General features: G+C 52.8%; 2 protein-coding genes across 3 annotated transcripts; one reads left to right on the top strand and one right to left on the bottom strand.

The window, feature by feature from the left end:
* Positions 1-37: 37 nt before the first annotated feature.
* CRELD1 (cysteine rich with EGF like domains 1) lies at positions 38-8195 on the top strand (the record flags this gene model as incomplete). Of its 2 annotated transcripts, XM_082638594.1 has the most annotated exons (11): positions 38-223; positions 755-947; positions 1183-1265; positions 3636-3746; positions 4048-4139; positions 4787-4963; positions 5048-5143; positions 6041-6124; positions 6324-6419; positions 6623-6757; positions 7550-8195. In XM_082638594.1, 10 exons carry the CDS (start codon positions 774-776, stop codon positions 7762-7764), a joined length of 1263 nt encoding a protein of 420 aa, XP_082494720.1. In that variant the 3' UTR covers positions 7765-8195. The 2 variants fall into 2 exon arrangements, with proteins under 2 accessions (XP_082494720.1, XP_082494719.1); XM_082638593.1 differs by lacking the exon at positions 38-223 and having other exon boundaries at positions 738-947.
* A 912-nt stretch (positions 8196-9107) lies between these two features.
* On the bottom strand, positions 9108-12875 carry PRRT3 (proline rich transmembrane protein 3; the record flags this gene model as incomplete). The annotated part of the gene is made up of 3 exons (XM_082638881.1): positions 11843-12875; positions 11476-11631; positions 9108-10867 (listed from the first exon to the last, which is right to left on the bottom strand). The coding sequence occupies exons 1-3, from the start codon at positions 12858-12860 to the stop codon at positions 9108-9110; spliced, it is 2934 nt and encodes a 977-aa protein (XP_082495007.1). The 5' UTR covers positions 12861-12875.
* Between the last annotated feature and the right edge of the window lie 6981 nt (positions 12876-19856).

Raw genomic sequence — 19856 nt, 5'->3', positions numbered from 1 at the left:
CGTATCCGGTATCCCCGCGCCCCTTTAACACCCGGACAGGTGCAGGACGGCGACGCCTCTGGTTGGCTGGCGTGGGGTGACGCAATGGCACATGACCCGCTACCATTGGCTGTGGTGCGGGCTCCGCCCCCTGGACTGCAGAGCCGGCGGAGGGCGCACGTCTTACGCAGCCGGCGGCAGCGGCGGCGTTGAGGAGACTGAGCCTGTGGCGTCCGCGGGCTCGGTGGGTTGTCTCTTCCTCCTCCGCGGCCTACGTGGGTCTGGATCCTTCCTTGCCCGCTCGGGGGCGGTGCGTTTGCAGTCTGCAGACCCCGAACCTGACCCCTTCTCTTCATATCCGGATCCGGGCTCCTCCCCCCTCCCCCAGACCGGGGTTCCGGACTCCTCCCCCTAAGACCGTCCATCCGACGCCTTCTCCCGCAGTATTTAGGAATCTGATCCATTCTCCCTAATTCCGCTGACCCAGCCCTTAAGAACCATATCCCGACCCTAAAACAATGGCCTGACTCCTACCCCCTTGCCGAGGATCCAGGCCACCTCCCCCCGCGGTGACGAGGATACCTTGTTCCCGTCCAGGAATTGCAGAACAGGCTCCTTTCCCCAACTATCTCCCCTCCCTCTGCCTTACCCCAGTCTAGACCTTCTTTTCTTATGACACAGATCTGGGCTCCCAGACCCGCGGCACCTCAGAACCCACGCTTTTCTTTCCCACTTGGCTCCTCCAGCGAACCCTCCCCATGTCCTGTGTCTACAGGTCCCCAGCCTGGGAAAAGATGGCCCCGCGGGCCCCGAGGGGCCTAGCCCCAGCTCTGCTCTGGGGCCTGAGCCTCTTCGTTGGCCTCCCAGGCCCGGTCTGGGTCCAGTTTTCTCCGCCTCCCAAGTCTTCTTCCCCCACTGAGCCCCATCCATGTCACACCTGCCGGGGACTGGTCGACAGTTTCAACAAGGTGGGTGTGCCAGCAGTGTAAGAGGAGGGGGCTAGCTACTATAGCACGGGGGTTGAGAGCTGGGAGCCCTGGCATACAAGTCTGCTTAGACTCAAGTGTCCCAGCTTGGTTACTTACTGGTTGTATGGCCTTGGGTAGGTGACTCTCTGTGCCTCAGTTTCCTGGTCAGTGAAATATAAGTGCTAGAATGTGCCAGACACTGGACTTAGCTATTACTAGTTTTCTCCATTTCCAGGGCCTGGAGAGGACCATCCGGGATAACTTTGGAGGTGGAAACACTGCCTGGGAGGAAGAGAAGTTGTCCAAATACAAGGACAGGTAAGGAAGAGGCTGGAGGGGTGGATTTGTATATCGAACATCCCAATCTGTGCTCTGCTGGTGGAAGCCTAGAGACCCTTGGGGAGCACTTATTCAACAAATGTCACTGAATATCTATAGGAGAGCACTAAACAAGCCAAGCAGAATTCTTTCTTCAAGGAGCTTCTTATTCTAGTAGAGGAAACCGTGAATAAGTAAGTAAATAATGTCTTATCAGGTGAAGAACAGTAAAGCAGAATGGTGGGAGGCATGGCATTCAAGGTATGACATTCGAACAGAGACCTGAGGTGCAGAAGCAAACTGTGCGACAGTCGGGGAAGGGTTTTAGACAGAGCGGGACTGAGCTTGGTGTATTTGATAAGTGGCTGGATTTGGAGTGAGCAGAAGGGAGAGTGGTGGAAGGTGAAGGCAGAGAACCTTGAAGGCCACAGAAAGGCTTTCAGAATTCGTTCTGTGTATAGCGGGAAGTCACTGGAAGGTTTGGAGCAGGAAAGTGATGTGGTATTATTTATACCTATAAAAGGTCACTCACACTAACAGACTATAGGGGGCCAAGGTGGAGGAGCAGGAAGACCAGTTGGGAGGCTAGTGCGCAGTCTAGGCGTGACGGTAGTAGTGGACCTGGTGAGAAGGGGTCAGATTCTGGGTATATTTTGCAGATAGACTGATAGGACATGATGATGGAATCATTATGGGGTGTGAGAGAAAAAGTAGAATAAAAGGTGCTCACTAGGTTTTGGGCCTGGTAACTGGGTGAATCGTGGGACTGTCTTCCGAGATGGGAGAAACGGGTCTGGGGGTGCCTGGAATCAGACGTTCTCATTGAACATGTTGGGCTGAGATGTCTGTTAAACAGTCAGGTAGAGTTAGATTTAGGGGTCAGGAGTTCAGGGTAGAGGTAGGCTGGAAACATGAATTTGACAGTTATCAGCCTATAGTCAGTGTATAAAGCCAGGGGACAAGATGAGATTTTATTGAGAGGAGAGGCCTGAGTCCTAGGCCCTCTAGCTTTTCAAAGTCAAACTGGAATTAGACCAGGTTGTCATTTCTGACCCTTTGTACCTTAGAGTCACCTCTCTGATCCTCAATTTCCTGATCTGTAAAAATGGGAGTATTAATGCCAATCCTATTTCATAGGATTGTGGTAAGGATTAAACTATGATACGTACTAGAAATAAAAGTTTCGTTATTACGTAACACTGGTCATTTTCCTTTCCGTCAGTGGGGCTTAGTTGCCTCATTTGGGAATGAGGGGATTGACCAAAATAACCTTAAGGACACGTCTAGCTCTATAATGGTTACTGTTTTCTTGTTTTGTTTTAAATCACCTCCTACACACCAGGCACTGTGCCAGACCCTTTAAATATATAATATAATATATTTTATGTGTAAATGTATTTAAAAAAATTTTTTTATTGTGGTAGAATGCAATAACATAAAATTTGCCATTAGAGACATTTAGTATATTCAGGTTTTCCAGCTATTGCCATTCTCTAGTTCCAGACTGATTTCATCCCCTTCAAAAGAAACTCCATCCCTGTTGAGCAGTCACTCTTCATTCTTCCTCCTCCCAGCCCTTAGCAACCACTAATCTGTTTTCCATCTCTATGGATTTGCTGATTCTGTTGGAATGATACAATATGGCCTTTTAGGTCCGGCTTCTTTCACTTAGCATAACGTTTTCAAGGTTCGTCCATCTTGTAACAAATATCAGTACTTCATTCCTTTTTAAGGCTTAGTAATATTCCATTGTATGAATAGATCACACTTGTTTGTCCGTTTATCAGTTGATGGACATTTGGGTTGTTCCTACCATTTGGCTACTGTGTATAGTATTGCTATGAACATTCGTGTACAAGTTTGAACACCTGTTTTGTATTTTCTTGGGTATGTATCCAGGAGTAGAATTACTGAGTCATGTGGTGATTCCATGTTTAATTTATGGAGGAACTGCCAAACTGTTTTCTACAGTGGCTGCACCGTTTTTCATTCCCACCTGCAATGTAGGAGGGTTCCAGTTTCTCCGCATCCTTGCTAACGCTTGTTAGATGATATATTTTTAACCACATCTACCCAGCAAGGGTATTATATTCTGTTGTACAGATACAGGGACTGAGCTATCTTCCAGCCAACCTACAGGAGAGCCATTGTCCCCATTTTACAGATGAGAAAACACGTTCAGGAGAGGTTAAGTTACTTGCCCAAGGTCACACCACTAGATTGGAACCCAGGTCTCCCCAAACCAATACCCCTTCCATTGTGGCCTCTGGCCTTTGACATTATCTGGCATGAGGTGGGGAGTGGGGAGATTGTAAAGAGGGTGGTGGGTGGGCTGGAGTGTGTTCCTACCACCAATCCCTGTCTGGACAGTGAGACCCGCCTGGTAGAGGTGCTCGAGGGCGTGTGCAGCAAGTCGGACTTCGATTGCCACCGCCTGCTGGAGCTGAGTGAGGAGCTGGTGGAGAGCTGGTGGTTTCACAAGTGAGTAGCGGGGGCCTTCCTGGGAGGGGCTCAGGCAGGGCCGGCTGGTAAAGCAGAGGGTGGCGAGCTAGGGGCTGTGTCCTCATTCAGCTCCTTCCTCCAAACCCAGGTGTGCTGAGGACTTGCTGGGGGTCCCAAGCTCTCATTCTGAGCTGCAGACTGCCCCTCTGTCGGACGGGGAAAGGGCAGCCTTATGGGTCTTACGCCCAGGATGGGCTGTATCACAGATCCTGTGGGAGGTTGCGGGAGACGGCAGCACCTCTGACGCTGTCTCAGCCCCCTCACCATCCCTCCTCCTCAGGCAGCAGGAAGCCCCAGACCTCTTCCAGTGGCTCTGCTCAGATTCCCTGAAGCTCTGCTGCCCCTCAGGCACCTTTGGGCCCTCCTGCCTTCGTGAGTTTTTCAAGTTCCTCTTGGGAGATGGAAGGGGACTGCTGGGGCCAGGGATCCAGTCCTGGCTCGGCCCCTGGCTGGCTGTGTGAGCTCAGGCTCTCATATCACTTCTCTGGACCTCTGTTCTCGCCTGCCTCACAGGGCTGGTGAGATGAACAAATCCATGGGGAACGGCTCTGAAAAGGGATATGGGGTTAGACTGAGTCAGATGCGGCTGTGGTTTCTGTCATGTATTTAAGAAATGCCCCCCCTCACCAGGCATTTCCCATGTCTGGACTAAGGTGACCTTCCCAGGGACAGGCAGGTGCTGCTGAAGGCCCTGTTGTCACCACCTTTTTCTACACACAGTCCTGAGTCAGGAGCTGAACTTAACTACCAGCCCCTTTTAGAAAAATCTCAAAGCTGCAGATATAAAAAGCTAGCAACAAAGATGGTCAATTCAGTTTTTATAAAAGAAAAGATTTGTAAATAACCTAACTGTTCCACAATGGGGTGTTGGTTAAGTAAATTTCATACAGTTTCATGACAAAATATTATGATGTCGTTAAAATTGTTTCCTCTCCAAAAATGCTTACTAATACGGGGAAAATATTCTCTATGTACAAGGTTGTATTTACGATCCCACCCGGTTTGGTGTCTGCCCACAGCCTGTCCTGGGGGTGCGGAGCAGCCCTGCGGTGGCTACGGGCAGTGTGAAGGGGAAGGAACTCGAGGAGGCAGCGGGCACTGTGACTGCCAAGCCGGCTATGGGGGTGAGGCCTGTGGCCAGTGTGGCCTCGGCTACTTTGAGGCGGAGCGCAATGCCAGCCATCTGGTATGTTCGGGTAGGTAACCAAGAGGCGTGGCTTTGGGCAGGGGCGTGTGGGGTACCTGCCTGCCCACCCTCATACTTCCCCCATTCCACCCAGCTTGTTTTGGCCCCTGTGCCCGCTGCTCAGGACCTGAGGAATCAAATTGTTTACAGTGCAAGAAGGGCTGGGCCCTGCATCACCTCAAGTGTGTAGGTGAGTGGGACCCTGCCCTAGGTCTGGAGGGGTGGGCAAGGTCTTGGGCTTGGTCCCCCATCAACACACACATCTCTAGGCTAGACCAGTCCAGTCCCCATCTTCATAGAGATAGCAGCCTGGTTGGGAAGGCAGAAAAGTAAGCAGGCACTTACAGTATAGACTGATCGTTGCACAGTGAGAAATGTCTCTCTTCCAATTCAGTGGTAGTGGGGAATCAGGGAAGCCTTCTTGGAGGAGGTGTCACTTGGGTCAAGTCTCGAAAATTGAAGAAGGGTTAACCCGGGGAATGAGCATACTGAACTTGGGGTCAGGACACCTGTGTTCGAGACGAGGGTAAAGGCTAAGCTGCTGTAACAGAAAGATCCCCAAAGACTGTGGCTTAATGAATTTAGAGGTTTATTTTCATCTCATATCACAGTCTGGAAGCCAGTGGTCCAGACTGGTGGAGAAGCTCTGCTTGTCTTAGTCATTAAAGACCTAGATTCATTCTGTCTTAGTGGACAGTCATCCCCTTGGGTGTTGAGGCTGGATCACGGGCACCTCTATGTATCATGACCTGGTATTCAGGAAGTGCGAAAGAGAAGAAAGTGCACGGAGGATCCAAGTCTGTTGTATTAAGGCCAAGTGAGAAGTGGAGCACATCACTTCTGTTTACAACATGTTGGCTAGAACTGAATCACAAGGCCACACTTAGCTGCAAGGTAGATTGAAAAACACAGTCTCTAGCTGGACAGCCCTGAGTCCAGCTGCACCTCTGCATCTGTGTTGGTGGACAGCCTGCAGTATCAGCCACACTGTTTAAGCCTGGGCAAGTCCATTCCCAACAACCCTGGCCTCAGCTTCCCTGTTAGTGAAATAGGGATTGAAATCCCCACCCTGCCGGCCTCTTTGCAGACATTGATGAGTGTGGCACAGAGCGAGCCAGCTGTGGAGCCGACCAGTTCTGCGTGAACACGGAGGGCTCCTATGAGTGCCGAGGTAACTGTCCGCTCCTGCGGGGGAGGGGTGTGGGGAGGGTAGGAGGAACTGCTCCACGCCTTTCCCCAGAAACTGCCGCGTTCCCAGGTGCTGGCACCGCCGCCCCCCACCCCCCACCCGCCCTAAGCCTCTTCTGGAGCGGGGCTTCCCCCAGGCCTACGGGCAGCTTGCACCCTTGTCTGTCCTCTCCCTTCTCCAGACTGTGCCAAGGCCTGCCTGGGCTGCATGGGGGCAGGGCCTGGCCGCTGTAAGAAGTGTAGCCCTGGCTACCAGCAGGTGGGCTCCAAGTGTCTCGGTGAGTGTCCTGCCACCTGGGAGCGCCTCGTCCACCATGAATTGACAGGGGCCGAAGTGTGGACGGGGCGTGGGAAGGAAGGGTGGAATGTTGCCTGGGTCAGCACAGAGCGGGTGTCAGGATGTGAGTGAGACCGGAGTCAGGGGTGCTGCCTGTGGGACCCTGGTGGTTAGGGCTCTGACCTCTCCTTGGCCTCCGTCAAGACGTGGACGAGTGTGAGATCGCGGTGTGTCCAGGAGAGGACGAGCGATGCGAGAACACCGAGGGCAGTTACCGCTGTGTCTGTGCTGAGGGCTACAAACAGGTTGAGGGCGTCTGTGTGAAGGAGCAGATCCCAGGTGAGCCCCAGCTTGGCCCCAGAAACCGGGGGAAGGGAGGTCCTCATGCAGGGGGAGGGCAGGCAAACCCGTCCTCCAGGCAGCTGCAGGCCCTGGCCCACCTGCACTGCCACCCAGCCCTCATGAGGCTGCCCTGGGACCCGCACCCCACCTCTGACCACCAGGGTGGCTTTTGGTGGCCTCACATCTCCCAGGGTAGAAAGGAAACCGGACTTGGCGTCAAATCATTCTGTGCCCCCCGAGCCTCTTTCTTCATCCGCCCTTGCCCCGCCTGAGGGCTGTTGTAGGCCGTGGGGGTGATGAGACGAAGGACAATCACAGTGATGACAATAGTGACCACTTCCACAGTTCCTGTGTGTCACACGCTGTTCCAGATATATTGCATGTATTAACTTGTTTCACCCCTAAAACAAATCCAGTGCTGTAGCTATTCTCATCCCCATCTTGCATAGTGGAAGCAGGGACGCAGAGAGATGAAAAAACTTGTCCAGGGCCCCATGGCAAGCAGGTGGCAGAGCTGGGCGTCACATCCAGGCACTCTGGCTCTGCAGCGGGGCTAGTACACATGCTCTGCCCCAACTCTCCCACGTGGCCTTGGGCAAACCTCTTCACCTCTCTGCGCCTCAGTTTCCCATCTAGTAAGACAAGGGTAATAAATGCCCGTCTTGGAGTTGTTCTCAGCAGTAAATGACACCGTGTGCTGGCGTGCCAGGCAGGCGTGTGGCAGTGATGATCAGGTGTGTGGGAGGCTCCAGGAACAGGGTATGAGTGACGGGCGCTTCTCCTGCCCAGAGTCAGCAGGCTTCTTCTCGGAGATGACAGAGGACGAGCTGGTGGTGCTGCAGCAGATGTTCTTTGGCGTCATCATCTGTGCACTGGCCACGCTGGCCGCCAAGGGTGACTTGGTCTTCACCGCCATCTTCATTGGGGCTGTGGCAGCCATGACCGGCTACTGGTTGTCAGAGCGCAGTGACCGTGTGCTGGAGGGCTTCATCAAGGGCAGATAATCCCTGCCACACCTGCAGCATCTCCTCCTGCCCAGGCTGCCCCCAAGGTCGGGACTCTCCCACCTGGACATTTGAGGCACTTGCTTTGAGTGTGGTAAGCACCCTCTACCCACCTTATGGAGCAGCCCAGACACCTGAGCCTGGGCAGGTGAGGCCCTTGGGTGAAAAAGCCCTATAGGTGGGTGCCGTGAGATCTTGGCCTTGGGGCACTGGTCAGGGTTCACAGTGTTGTGAATTTTTTTTAAAAAGTGTCTCCTCGTTGTGGCTGCTAGTGAGCTTTGGCCCCTGCCCAGGATGTGGGGGGGGGGTGTCCCTTCACAACCCCCTCCTGCCAGCTGCATGCTGTCAGCTCCTATTCTCTCCTCACCCCCTTGCCCCTTAGCCACTGATTTATTTATTCATCTCAGGAAATAAAGAAAGGTCTTGGGAAATGGAGGAGCTTGTCTTACTACTTGCCCCCACCCACCATGGGTTGGCCTAAGCTACTGAGCGCCCCTCCACCCTTGGGGAAGTTTCCTAAAACCCTGGGAAACTGTGGGCTATCCTGATGGAGGAGCAGTAGGAGGAGAGGGTTGGCCCTGAAGTAGCATTAAGAGAAGGGAGATGGAGGAACCAGGCTTAGGAGTGGAACTTTCTCAGTTCAGTACCAGCTGGCATTTGCCAAAGGACCCTGACACATGACTTTCATCTCTGAACTTCACTCTTCTCATCTATAAAATGGGCATGATAACACTTCCCACTCAGGCTTAATGTGAGAATTAAGGTGATGGATGTGAAAAGCTGAAGACAGTGTACAGCAGATAGATGTTCCATGAAATATTGATAACCATTATTTCTAGAGCCTCCAAGGGTTGAGGGTCCTTTCCTTTGGAAGTCCTCCCCTCCGCAATAAACACAGGACTTGGAATCACTGGGGGTGGGCGTCTCCTCTAAACAGGATCCTGGCATGGCCGGAGGGAGGCTTGAGCCAAGTCCTAAGGGTTTATTTCTTTGGCACAAAGACGACAGTCTGGACAGTCAAGCCTCATCTTCACACTGGAGAGTCTGGATGGGATGTTAGGGCACCTGGACCCTGTTCCCCATTCCCAAATACGTGCATGTCCACCCTGTATTCCGCATAAGTCATGGCCTCTGTGCAAAATACCCGCTGAAAAATAGAGATATTTAAAAAAACAAAAATCTGGGGGTGGGGGTGGGTTCGTGTCCGGCTGTCTCCGGAGGCTGCAATCAGTTGGGGCCCAGGAATACTCCCGGAATGTTTTTCAAATGCTCAGCATCCCAGAAGGTCATGCCGCGGTAGGGTCATCGAGGGCAGGGCCCTGGTCCTGAGTTTCTGGACCCCCTCAGAGCTCGATGGTGTCACTGGAGGCGCTGCGGGAGTCCCCGGGCTTGCAGCGAGCCTGGATCCCATTGTGGGGCTCCCCGGGCCGGGCGGGACCCGGGGCAGGAGCTGGGGCCGACAGTAGCTGCACTGTGCTGGGCAGCTCATCCAGGGGCAGACTGTCCATTGACGACAGCCCGTGGCGCCAGGGGTTCCAGCTGATCTTGAGCGAGCCCCGTGAGAAGCTGTCCACGGAGCTGCCGGAAGGCGCCCCGTCAGGCCCATCCACTACATGTGGTGGGACCGGGCCGCGCACGCGCACGTCGCTGAGCGACCGGCTGCGGCCGCGGAGGAGCGAAGAACCTGCGCCGTCTAGCTCGGCGTCGGGGTGGCTGCCCCGGCGCGGCCGCAGCGCGCCCCCGGGCGGCGGGGAGGCCAGGCCACGGAGGCCGCAGCGCTGGAAGATGCTGTCTCGCACCAAGTGCTCTCGGAAGAGCGCGGCGTCGATGCTGCGGCTCAGGTTGATGGGTGATGGCGGCCGCAGGTCCAGCTCGCTCATCGATGGCGCCGGCCCCATGCTGCTGCGGGACAGTCCCGGGCCACCCAGGGGACCGCGGCCCAGCGACGCAGCCGAACCCCAGGCGCCTGAACAGGGCGTGGCTGGAGGCCCACCCTCCGCCGGGTTGCGGATGAGGCTCTTGCTAATGTCCAGGGTACCTGCGCCGACGCTGCTGGGCCCCGCGTAGCAGTTGTTGGGCCTCTCGGGCACCTCGCTCTTGCTGGAGGGCGCAGGGCACGCCAGGCGCAGCAGCTTAGCCCAGCAGGCGTGCTCCGTGGGCGGCCTGGGCCGCGCGGCGGCCAGAGCGGCCAGCGCCAGGGTGAGCGCCCACGTCAGCTCCAGCAGGCGCAGCCAGAAGTGGACGCCCCACCAGGCCCACGAGAAGTGGCCCACCCGGCCGGGGCCCGGGTACAGCCAGAGCGCGGCCGCCAGCTGCAAGCCACTGGCCAGAAGCCCCAGCGCGCCCGCCACGGCCAGCAGCCTCGGGCCCGGGCTGGCATCCCAGCCCCTCGGCCCTTCCAGCAGGCGGCGACGGCACAGGCAGAGCGTACCCAGAGCCACGGACGCGCCCCAGGCGCACGATAAGCCCTGAGCCAGGAGGTTGAGCGCAGGCCTCGCCGACAGCAGGTCTGTGGCGAGCAGCCCCAAGCCGTGCGCCAACGCCAGCGCTCCCAGGAGGAGCGGGTTCTGCAACTGCTGTGGAAGCCCCGCGCCCAGGCCGAGCAGGGTCAGGGCCGCCAGCGCGGTGAGTAGCAAGGGAAAGGGCAGATTGTAGAGCACCAGGCCGGCGCGTAAACCCAGTCGTGCCTGCGAGCCATAGGGGTCGGTGAGCATGTAGGCGGACCGCAGCCCCGACGCCACCAGCACCAGCACCGCTGCCACCAGTGCCAACCGGGGCCCCGCAGGGGCGGCTGCCAGCGAGGCCAGTGCCAACAACGCAGGCAGCAGGAAGAGCACCCCGACCCCGTAGACGTGCAGCTCCCAGGAAAAGCTCAGCACCCGCCGCAGGGGACCCCAGCGCAGGGGGGGTGAGGTGGCGTTGGCTGGGGGGCTGGAGGCTGGGACTGATGCCACGGAGCTGGCGGAGGGCTCCGGAGGGGGTGGCTGGCCCAGGGCACGCTGCGTGGTGACCCGAATGAGGCCCCGGCGTGACGTCGAGGGGGCCTGGACAGGGGGCGCTGGGGGATGGCTTTGGGGGCGCCCCGGCCACTCCTCGGCTTCATCTGCAACAATAACAATATTAAAATAGCCCTTTGAAAAGTACTTTTGATTTTCCATCATCCTCCGGTGTGGTGAGCAAGTTACTTAACTTTTCTAAGCACATCTATAAAATGGGGATGGTAACAGCACCCCTCCTCACTGGGTTGTGGTGAGGATTAAATGTTTAGCACAGTCCCCAACACCCAATAAGTGTTAAATGGATGTGACCTATCATTTTAATTAACATTCCAGCAGCTCTCAACGGGGACTTCATATTAGAATCACCTGGAGATCAACTCAGTCAGAATTCCTTGTGCTGGGGCCTGGGCACTGGAATTTTTTAAAAGCTCCTCTGGTGAACTGTGGGAGTTGGAGAATCACTGCACTAAATATACCCATGTATACTTAAGAATTTATATTTAAGAATTTTCTAGCCCCCAAAGTGCAAATGACTTCTCCCAGAGTACCCAGTGAGTAGTAGTTTATTATCCTAAGTTGTTTGAAGTTGTTGGCCATTTCCTTTAAGGAGATGTTTGTCACCATTCACTCCCCACCCCTTGCATATATACCTCACACAAGTTCTTAGGTGTTAGAGTACCCGATCTCCCCAACCCCTGAGCCATGCCCTCACCTGGCTGCAGGGCTCCCACAGGGCTCTCTGTTCCGTTTGTAGTTGGGCCAGGGTCCGAAGGGCCAGGGATGAGGGACTTGGGGGTACCTGGGGCCTCCACTGCTCCTCTCACCCGCTGGGGGGAGATGGGGTCTGCTCCATTCATTGCTGCTATCTCTGAAATAACAAAAGCAGTCATTGCTTTGCCTGACCCTTCAGCGTTCCCCAAAATCTAATCCCCCAGGAGGGAGGCACAATCACCCTCATTTGCCAGAATGAGGAAAGCAGGACCCAGAGGGACCAGAGGTCACACAGAAACTGGGGCATCGAGCTGCCCTAGAACACAGCCCGTCCCAGCCCTGTTCAGCACCCTCACTTTGATACTCACCTGGCTTGGGCTGCCCATTAGGAGTCTCTGAGGCTGGGAGACCTGAGGGCTGGGGTCCTGATGAGCCCCTAACATCAGGGAGGTCAGTCTGTGTGGGTGAGGGACTTGGAATACTGACTTCCCAGGTCTCCCCACCTCCAGTCTTCTCGGGGAGCTCCATGGGCAGCTCCTCAGCAGGAGGAAGGCTTCTGGCCAATGCCAGGTCTGGCTGGGACCCAGGCTCCTGAGAGGATGCCACCTCAGCTGGTGATACTGAGCCAACATCAGGGGCTGCTGGATCCTGCTGAGTGGAGAGGGGGCCTTGAGCTGCCTGCTGGAAGTCCTCCTCACTCCCACCCTGTTCTTTCAGCCCTGGCCTCATGATAGTGCCTGGGTGTGGCGTAAGAGTGTGGGGAGGGCCCTTGTGGTGCCAGGGGGATGTCTCTGAGACCCCGATCTTGGCTTTGGCCACAAGACCCTCATCTCTAGGTGGCCGCTGTCCCACTTGGCTTCCAGGCCGCCCTGGGGTGGGAGGAACCGTGGCTAGCCCGAGTTGGAGTCTGGGAGTTGTGGGGATGAAAGTGAGATGGGGGGTGCCCACTGGATAGGGGGCTGGTGCTTCTTGCTCCATAGACTCCTGTGATTCAGGAGGTCCTGTCCAGCCCTGAAAAATTGGCCCTTGAGCCACCTGGAGGTCATCAGTTACTGGGAGTCCTTCTCTCTGCACCCCATGGGATACTTTAGGTCCATGCAGGGCTGGGCCAAGGGAGTCTGTGGGCCTCTCAGGCATCTCCTCGGCAGGGACCTGGGGGACATTGGAGTCCCAGGGACTCTCGTCTCTGGGCTTCTCCCAGAAGAAGTCAAAGGCCTGGGGCTCTGTGCCAACAGGGCCCTTGGGGTGGGCTCCTGGGATCAAGTGTGGTTCCAAGTCCTCAAGTGGCCTGGGAAGGCCCTGGCCCAGGGCAGATCCAGCCCCCAGGGACAGCAGCAGCAACAGCAGCAGGAGGCCATACACACAGCCCCAGGGGCTGGGAGCCATGGTCCACTCTGATGCCTGGGCCTGGAGCCCTCAGCTTCCAATCTTCACGGGATGAGCCTAAAAAAAGGAGAGGGGGATGGCATGAGATGGGTCTCCCATGGCTGCCCCAAGGAAGCTGGTGGGAAAGAAAGGAAGAATCCTCCTCCTCTACCCGCCCCTTCCTCTTCAACCTCTTCATGCTGCCCAGAGTGACCTTTTAAAACTGCATCTCTGGTCATGCCACTTGCCCTAAATCAAAACCTTCAATGGCTCCCCATCGCCCTCAGGAGAGAATATAAGCTCCTCTCCTGGCCTTCCAAGGCCACACCAGGATGCTCACCTCACCCTCAACACCCTCGGAACTGCCTGAGGGCCCATGCCTTTGCTGCTGCTCTTCCCTCAGGCTGGAATGCCCTCTCCCTTCTCCTTCACTTGCTGAAATCCTATTCTTTTTTTTTAATCCTATTCTTGAGGGCCCAGGTCAAATATCAGAGAGGTGGAGAGGGAGAGAAATACACCCGTGCCTTTGAGGAGGGACCTGGGTTTCAATCCCAGTTTCACCATTTCCTGGGTGCGTTACTTTTCCCCTCTGCATCATGGTTTTCCCATCAGTAAAATGGGTATAATAATAGTACCTAACTCAGAGGGGCTCTTATAAGACATAACAAAACACAGGATGGGCCAGGCCCATAATTGGAGCTTAATAAGCATTAGAGCCCTTTTACTTTTCCTTTTTTCCAGAAAGCTTTCTTTCCCACCAGCCCCCTTAACTATGTCAACAAATAATTGGAGGACATACTATGTGCCAAACCTTGGGGATAAAGCAGTGAACAAGATTGACAAGATACCTGCCCTCATGGAGCTGGTGTTGTAGGTAAGAGACAATGAATAATTTCAAATAAGGTGAGCTATGGAGAACGTAAAACAGGGTTAAGAGATAGAAGGAGGGGGGGCTACTTTACACAGGAGTGCTAGAAAGGCCACTCAGGTGATATTTCAGCTAAATGCTGAATGGGAAGAAGGAGTCAGCCATTTGATGATATCCAGAAAAAGCATCTGGAGGAGGGAACAGAAAGTGCAGAGGCCCTTCGGCAGGAATGAGGAGCACAGCAGATGCAGGAGAAAGCAGCAGAGGGAGATGAAATCAGGAAGGTGGGCCTTTCTCAAAAGCCACGAAAAGGCACCTGCATTTTATTCTAAGTGTCCCAGGAAGCCAATGGAGAGGTTAAGCATGGGAGTCATGAGATCTGAGAAGTGTTTTAAAAGGGGGAGAGAGGCCAGTGCAGAAATCCAGGTAGGATAGGATGGTGGCTTGTTTCAGCTTGAGTATTTCTTTCCCTGACACTCTCTCCACCCCTTCCTGTCACACCAGTCACATAGTATAATAATCTCCTCTCTCCCCCACCCTCCTGGGGCTTCTCAAGGGCTGCGTCTGCGTCTTTTATTTCTTGTCTCCAGCCACTGCATATGCCTGGCCCAGGTGGATATTCCCTTATGGTGCCGCTTCCTGAGAGTCCCTAATGGAGCCGGGAGGCAAGACGGGACCCCACGGCCAGGAGAGGGGGACCAGGAGAGGGGGCCAGCGCCTGTGAGAGCCAGTGCCCCGGTGTGTTTAGGGGCAGAGGCCCTGTTCCCTTCCTTTCTGGGAAACAGTAGTGCTCAAAGATCCTTGGTGGCTCACAGACACCTTGAGAAGCCGCAGAAAACTCCAGGTGGTCTCCCCAGAGAAGTGTCCAGGTTCACCAAAGCTTGTGGGTAATTTTAGGGGGAATCAAAGACCCCTTAAACCCATTCCCCAATCTGCCTCATTAGTTCGTTTATCAAACATTCACTGAGCTCACGCTCTGCGCCTGGCCCAGGCTAGGTGCTGGGGACCCAAAGAGAAGCCTCAGTTCCAGTGTGGGGAGTGGTGGTGAGCTGAGGCCACTAACACAGGCACTGGTTAATAATAGTGCTCCTGTGTTGAGCTCTTACCCACTTAGGCTCCTGTGCTAAGCTTAGCTGCTTGTCCTCGATTTTATCCACCCCTCCCTAAACAAGCTGGTGTGGGTATACCCATTTCATAGGGGAAGAAAGCAAGGTTCAGAGAGGTTGAGCAACTCGCCCAAGGTCACAGAGACTGCAAATGGCCACACTAGGGGCTGTGAAACCCGCATTGGCTCACTTTACACAGGGGGTCCGGAAAGCTTTGCAGGGGAGGAGACAGCAGAGGCGGGCCCTTAGTGCTAAGCATCTACCATCTGCTCACCACCCGCGGTCCAAGAGATGCAGTCGTCGCTGGATGGGGAGGGGGCTGCACAGTCCTGGTTTCCTGCTGCTGAAGAGACTTTTTTTTTTGGGGGGGGGGCTGTTCTCCCTCCCTCAGGGACTGGGAAGAGGCCGGCCTGGGGGCAAGGCGAGGGCCGCCGCAGGGCAGCCTCCAGGAGCTGGTCCATCTCGAGTTACCTCTCCTTTTCCTCCATCTCCTCTCCCCTGGCTCCGCGCCTTCCCGCAGTGTCCTGGGTGGGGGGTGCACGCTGGTGCAGGCCCTGCCGCTCGCACCTGAGAGGGGGGATGCAGGCCATGCTCCCTGCCTGGGCCCCGCCATCACCCCCTCCCTAGTCCAGCTCCTCACCTGGGCGCCGAGCTGGCAGCCCCCGCGTTCACCTTGCGCGCGTCCCTGAAGCCGCTTGCCGCGCCGCATCCTCCGAGATGCTCAGACTTGGCTAACAGAGCCCGGCGCTGCCGATGACGGAGCCCGCCCACAGGAGCGCCATCCCCGCTTAACCCTTTCCCCTTAGGGGTGGATTCTTCTCCCAGTCCTGACCACCCCTCTCTGAGAGATTCTCAGGGCTAAGAAGGAAACTGAGGTCATCTCCGAGGGATGTAGAAATCACTTCCGCAGCGTCCCCGAAAAAGGGGCAGCCAACCTCTGTTTGCATACCTCCTGGGACGGGGAGCTCACTTCCTTAACGTCTCTAGACCTATATCCTTATAGGGCTACATACATACTACATACGGACCTACAGGTAAATCCTACCTACAGCTTGATGTGTATCCTTCAGCTTTTTCAAGGCACAGCCATTTATACTTTTTAAATAGAAAAGAGATCATACTGTACATGTCATTCTGTAACTTGCCTTTTTCCCCTTCACTTTGCAATATATCCTGGCACATTTTCCATGTACATTTCTACAGATCCATCTCATTTCTTGTATTCAGTGTTGAGAACTGCAGCTTATGATCAGCCTGTCATTTTTATTTATCTGGTTCATGAGGTTGGACAGGTAGATTGTTTCTAGCCTTTTGCTAGCAGGAATCATGAGGCAGGGACCTTCTCGCATAGACATCTTTGTGCACAGGCACTAGTGTACCTGTCAGGTAATTTCCTCCCCGAGGCATGGTTAGGTCAGTGGGTCTGCACATTTTCAGGTCTGTCTGTCAAAATGCTCCAGGTCCCTCTTTGGACAGCTCCTGATGTACTAAATCTCCACCATTAGGCTCAATGCATTAAGAGGAATCCACACAAGGAATACATGTGGTCATTAAATATGATGTAGAATCTTTAATGGCATGGAGACATGTCCAGAGTAGGTTGTTGTTTATTTATTTAAATTTCAGTCATTTGAATTATAAAAGTAATATGTGCTGATTGTCCCAATTCAAGCAACATAGAAATGTTCAAAGAACACATGAACTGTCTTATCCTTGGTCTCTCCAACTCTGCCCCCCAGATATACCCATTGTTAATACCATTCTGTTTTCTTTGCATCATATAAAATATATATGTGCATGCATTTCTACAAAAATGGGATCATACTATGCCCATTATTCTATAACTTTGTTTTGCCTTAAGCAGATATATGTTGGAAGCATTTCAAAGGCAATACATACTAGCTCCACCCTTTCTTTCAATTAGCTGCCCAGTATTGTATGATGTGGATGTACCGTTAGTTTCGCAAATATTCCCAGTATTTCCCTACTGATAAGTAATCAGGTGGTTGACAGCTTTTTTTTTCCTCCTAGAAACAATACTGCAGTAAGCATCCTTACACGCTAATATATACATCATTAATGCTGATACTCTAAATTCTCTCAGATAAGTATTTGTGTGATCCCATTTTTGTTAATATCTGTCAATCAATCAATCAATCATCTATCCTATCCCTAAATATTAGAAGGTAAATAGTGGGTGATGTGATTTTTATCTAAGTTTGCTTTTCTGTTTACCAATGTTTAATACAATCATGTATTTCTTTTGTGATCAGAGATAAGAATGATAAATATCATTTTAAAAAGAAAGATCCTTCCTAGGTTTGAGCTGAAATCTCTCTCCCAGTGTTTTCCTACCTGCGTCTCTCACAGAAGAGCAATACTCAGCCATTAGTTGTGTCTGACATGTTGCAGTTTGAAGGGTGTTCAGTCCCTAGTAGCTGATCAACGGTGGAGCCCGAATCCAGCTTTTCTGACTCTGGGAGAGGGTTCAGGCTTTTCCCATTTCACCATATCATCTGACCAGCTTTACTGTTTTTCTTGTGGGAACCCCTTCAGGATTGTAAAGTCAACTCTCATTTCTCTAGAATTTTCTCCTTCCAGGCCAAACGCTCCCAGTTCTTTTAGTCTTTTCTCGAAGGACAGGGTTCTGGGATTTCACCATTGTGACATCTCTCCTCTGTTTCCTTTTTACCGGGTCAATGATGTCCTCTTTAAAGTATAACTCTTGGAACTGAACCCAGTTGAGAATAAAGCTGAACTTTCACCTCCCCTTTCCTAGATTCTACTCCTCTATTAATATGACCTCACCCTAAAGTAATGTTTCTGGCAGCCACATCACTTTATTGCCCAATATTGACTAGGTCTTCCTCATCTCGTTGTGTGCATTTGGTCTCTTGACCCTCACTGTAGGATGCTACTTTATTTGTTGTTTATTTTATCTTGTTAGATCTAGCCAGTTGTTCTGATCTTGTGGGAAGTTATCTGGATCCTGATTCTATATGTAATAGATACTTGGCATTTTTTGGCATTGTCCAAGATCTCTCTTCCTGACAGTATCCTAATTTCCTTTGAGGGGCCTCTGTCTTTTCCCCTGTGGGCAGTCTTGGTGGGAGGACAGTTCTAGGGGCCACTACAGAAGCTGTGGGGTCCAGGTCCCTCTTCTCAGTGCCTCCTGTGAACTCTCTAATGAGTCTCCTTAGAGATGTCAAGATTCCCTCAGCAGGCTTGGAGCTGGCTTGGTTCCCTTCCTCAGTTTCCCCCGAGGAGGGCAGGGTGTGTGTGCGTGGACCACCCATTCATGCCCCTGCAGAGTCTCACCGCCTTGAGAGTGCCCATCCCCCCAATCCAGGCAGGATCCTTTGGCTGCTCCCTGGATACCTCTTTGGAGCCAGGAGCCCCAATCCCATTGTGTTTCCAAACCATGGATTGGTAGGGCTTTTGAGATCACACACAAAGGCAAGGGATATTATGATCCCTTTAGCCAGAGGCCAAGATGAAAGCTGATCCAATGGAAAGAGGAGACTGACTGGGGGTGGAGGTGAATGTAAGTGGGGAGCATGGGGTGCCAGGTGTAGGTGGGGAGTATCCTGACTCTCAAAGGAGCTCCTAGCATTATTCTGGAGACTCTGGGACAGCAAGAATGGGCAGGGGATGATTCCAAGCTTATGGGGGATGGTCAGTAGCTCTGTTTACCAAGTGCTTAGTCTGCCAGGAGCTGTGCTACACACCGTACATGCATTATTCTTTTTAATTCCTGACAGCAACCCTATATATTATTATGCTCTCTATATTACAGCCAGCAAGTCCAAGCTCAGAGAGGTGCAGTAATTTGTCCAAGGACACACAGCAAATAAGAAGCCAAACCATAAGAGCCAGTGATCTTAAGAGTGATGACACCATCCTGCCCCTCTGGAGGCATCTCAGAGAGAGAAGCGGAGATGAAAAACCCAGCCTTCCAGGTGGCTCAAACTGTGCTAAGAGTTGGAGTCTGAAAATAGGCCTCCAACTGGGATCTCTGTTGAAAGGACAGCAAACCACCAGCGTTGGGAGTTGTTGGGAGCTCCTACCCTAGAGTACCTGGGAAGCTCCCAAGGAAAGGGAGAGAGAAGGAAAAGGCAAAGGTGAGTGACAGCAATGATGAAGTCTCCTGCTTAGACAGGACAGTTGGCTGGCATTTGTGTTCTGGCTGGTAGCTCTGGAGGGCAGGAGCAGAGGGACAAAAGGCAGCACCGGGGTGGGGGGGTGGCGGGTGCGGTGGGGCGTGGGCGAGATGCTGTCGCCTGGAGGACATTCTTTGTGTTCTGCCCGCTGTCCTATCTCTGAGGGCAGGAACAATTATACCCTTTCACTCAACTGGCCAAATTAAGCCTCAAGGGTTCCTGCAGTCTTAACTCATTTCTTCTCAGATTTTAGCCTCCACAGATACCAACTAAACGAACCCAGTCTTTTAAAAAAACATATTTTTTTGTTGTTAATAAGTCTGATTATCCAGTACACACTTTAAAATCAACTGTTCCTTATTTCATTCCCTCTCACTCCCAATTCCCTTCAACTCTTTCTGGTTATTTCTGATTATTCCTTCTGGTTTTTATATGTATTTTCTAAGCGTCAGATTTATACTGCTAATGTTAATTTTTTTTTTCAGTTTTAGATTCTACCTATTGACTACTACAAAGGAACGTGAAGATTTAGCTCTCGTACTGCCTTCCACATTTCTCTGCGCTGCTTTTGTTTATATCGTAAGTCTGCATTTACAATACGAGAACCACGAAACAAATTATTCAGGCTGAGTCAGGAGTGTACTGTGATTATAATTCCCTTGCTAGATCTTCTGTTTTTCCTGGGGTAAGTGTTGCTTGGTTTTTTACTTGCTTAATTTTCTACGCATCTATCACTAATTCATCTATCTATCGTTAATTCCCCTTAATCTTTCCTTGAAGCGAAAAATAATCTAAAGATTTGGTTTCCCATCCAGATAAGAATACTTTCAAAAAGACTCACAGACTTCTGTAACAAATACGTGGTTTCTTCAACAAATAAACA

Source organism: Mesoplodon mirus, assembly GCF_964341445.2.
Source record: "Mesoplodon mirus genome assembly, chromosome: 12".
Classification (NCBI taxonomy): domain Eukaryota; kingdom Metazoa; phylum Chordata; class Mammalia; order Artiodactyla; family Ziphiidae; genus Mesoplodon; species Mesoplodon mirus.
The sequence above is the reverse complement of the archived record's forward strand: the minus strand, read 5'-3'. Positions and strand labels throughout refer to the sequence as shown.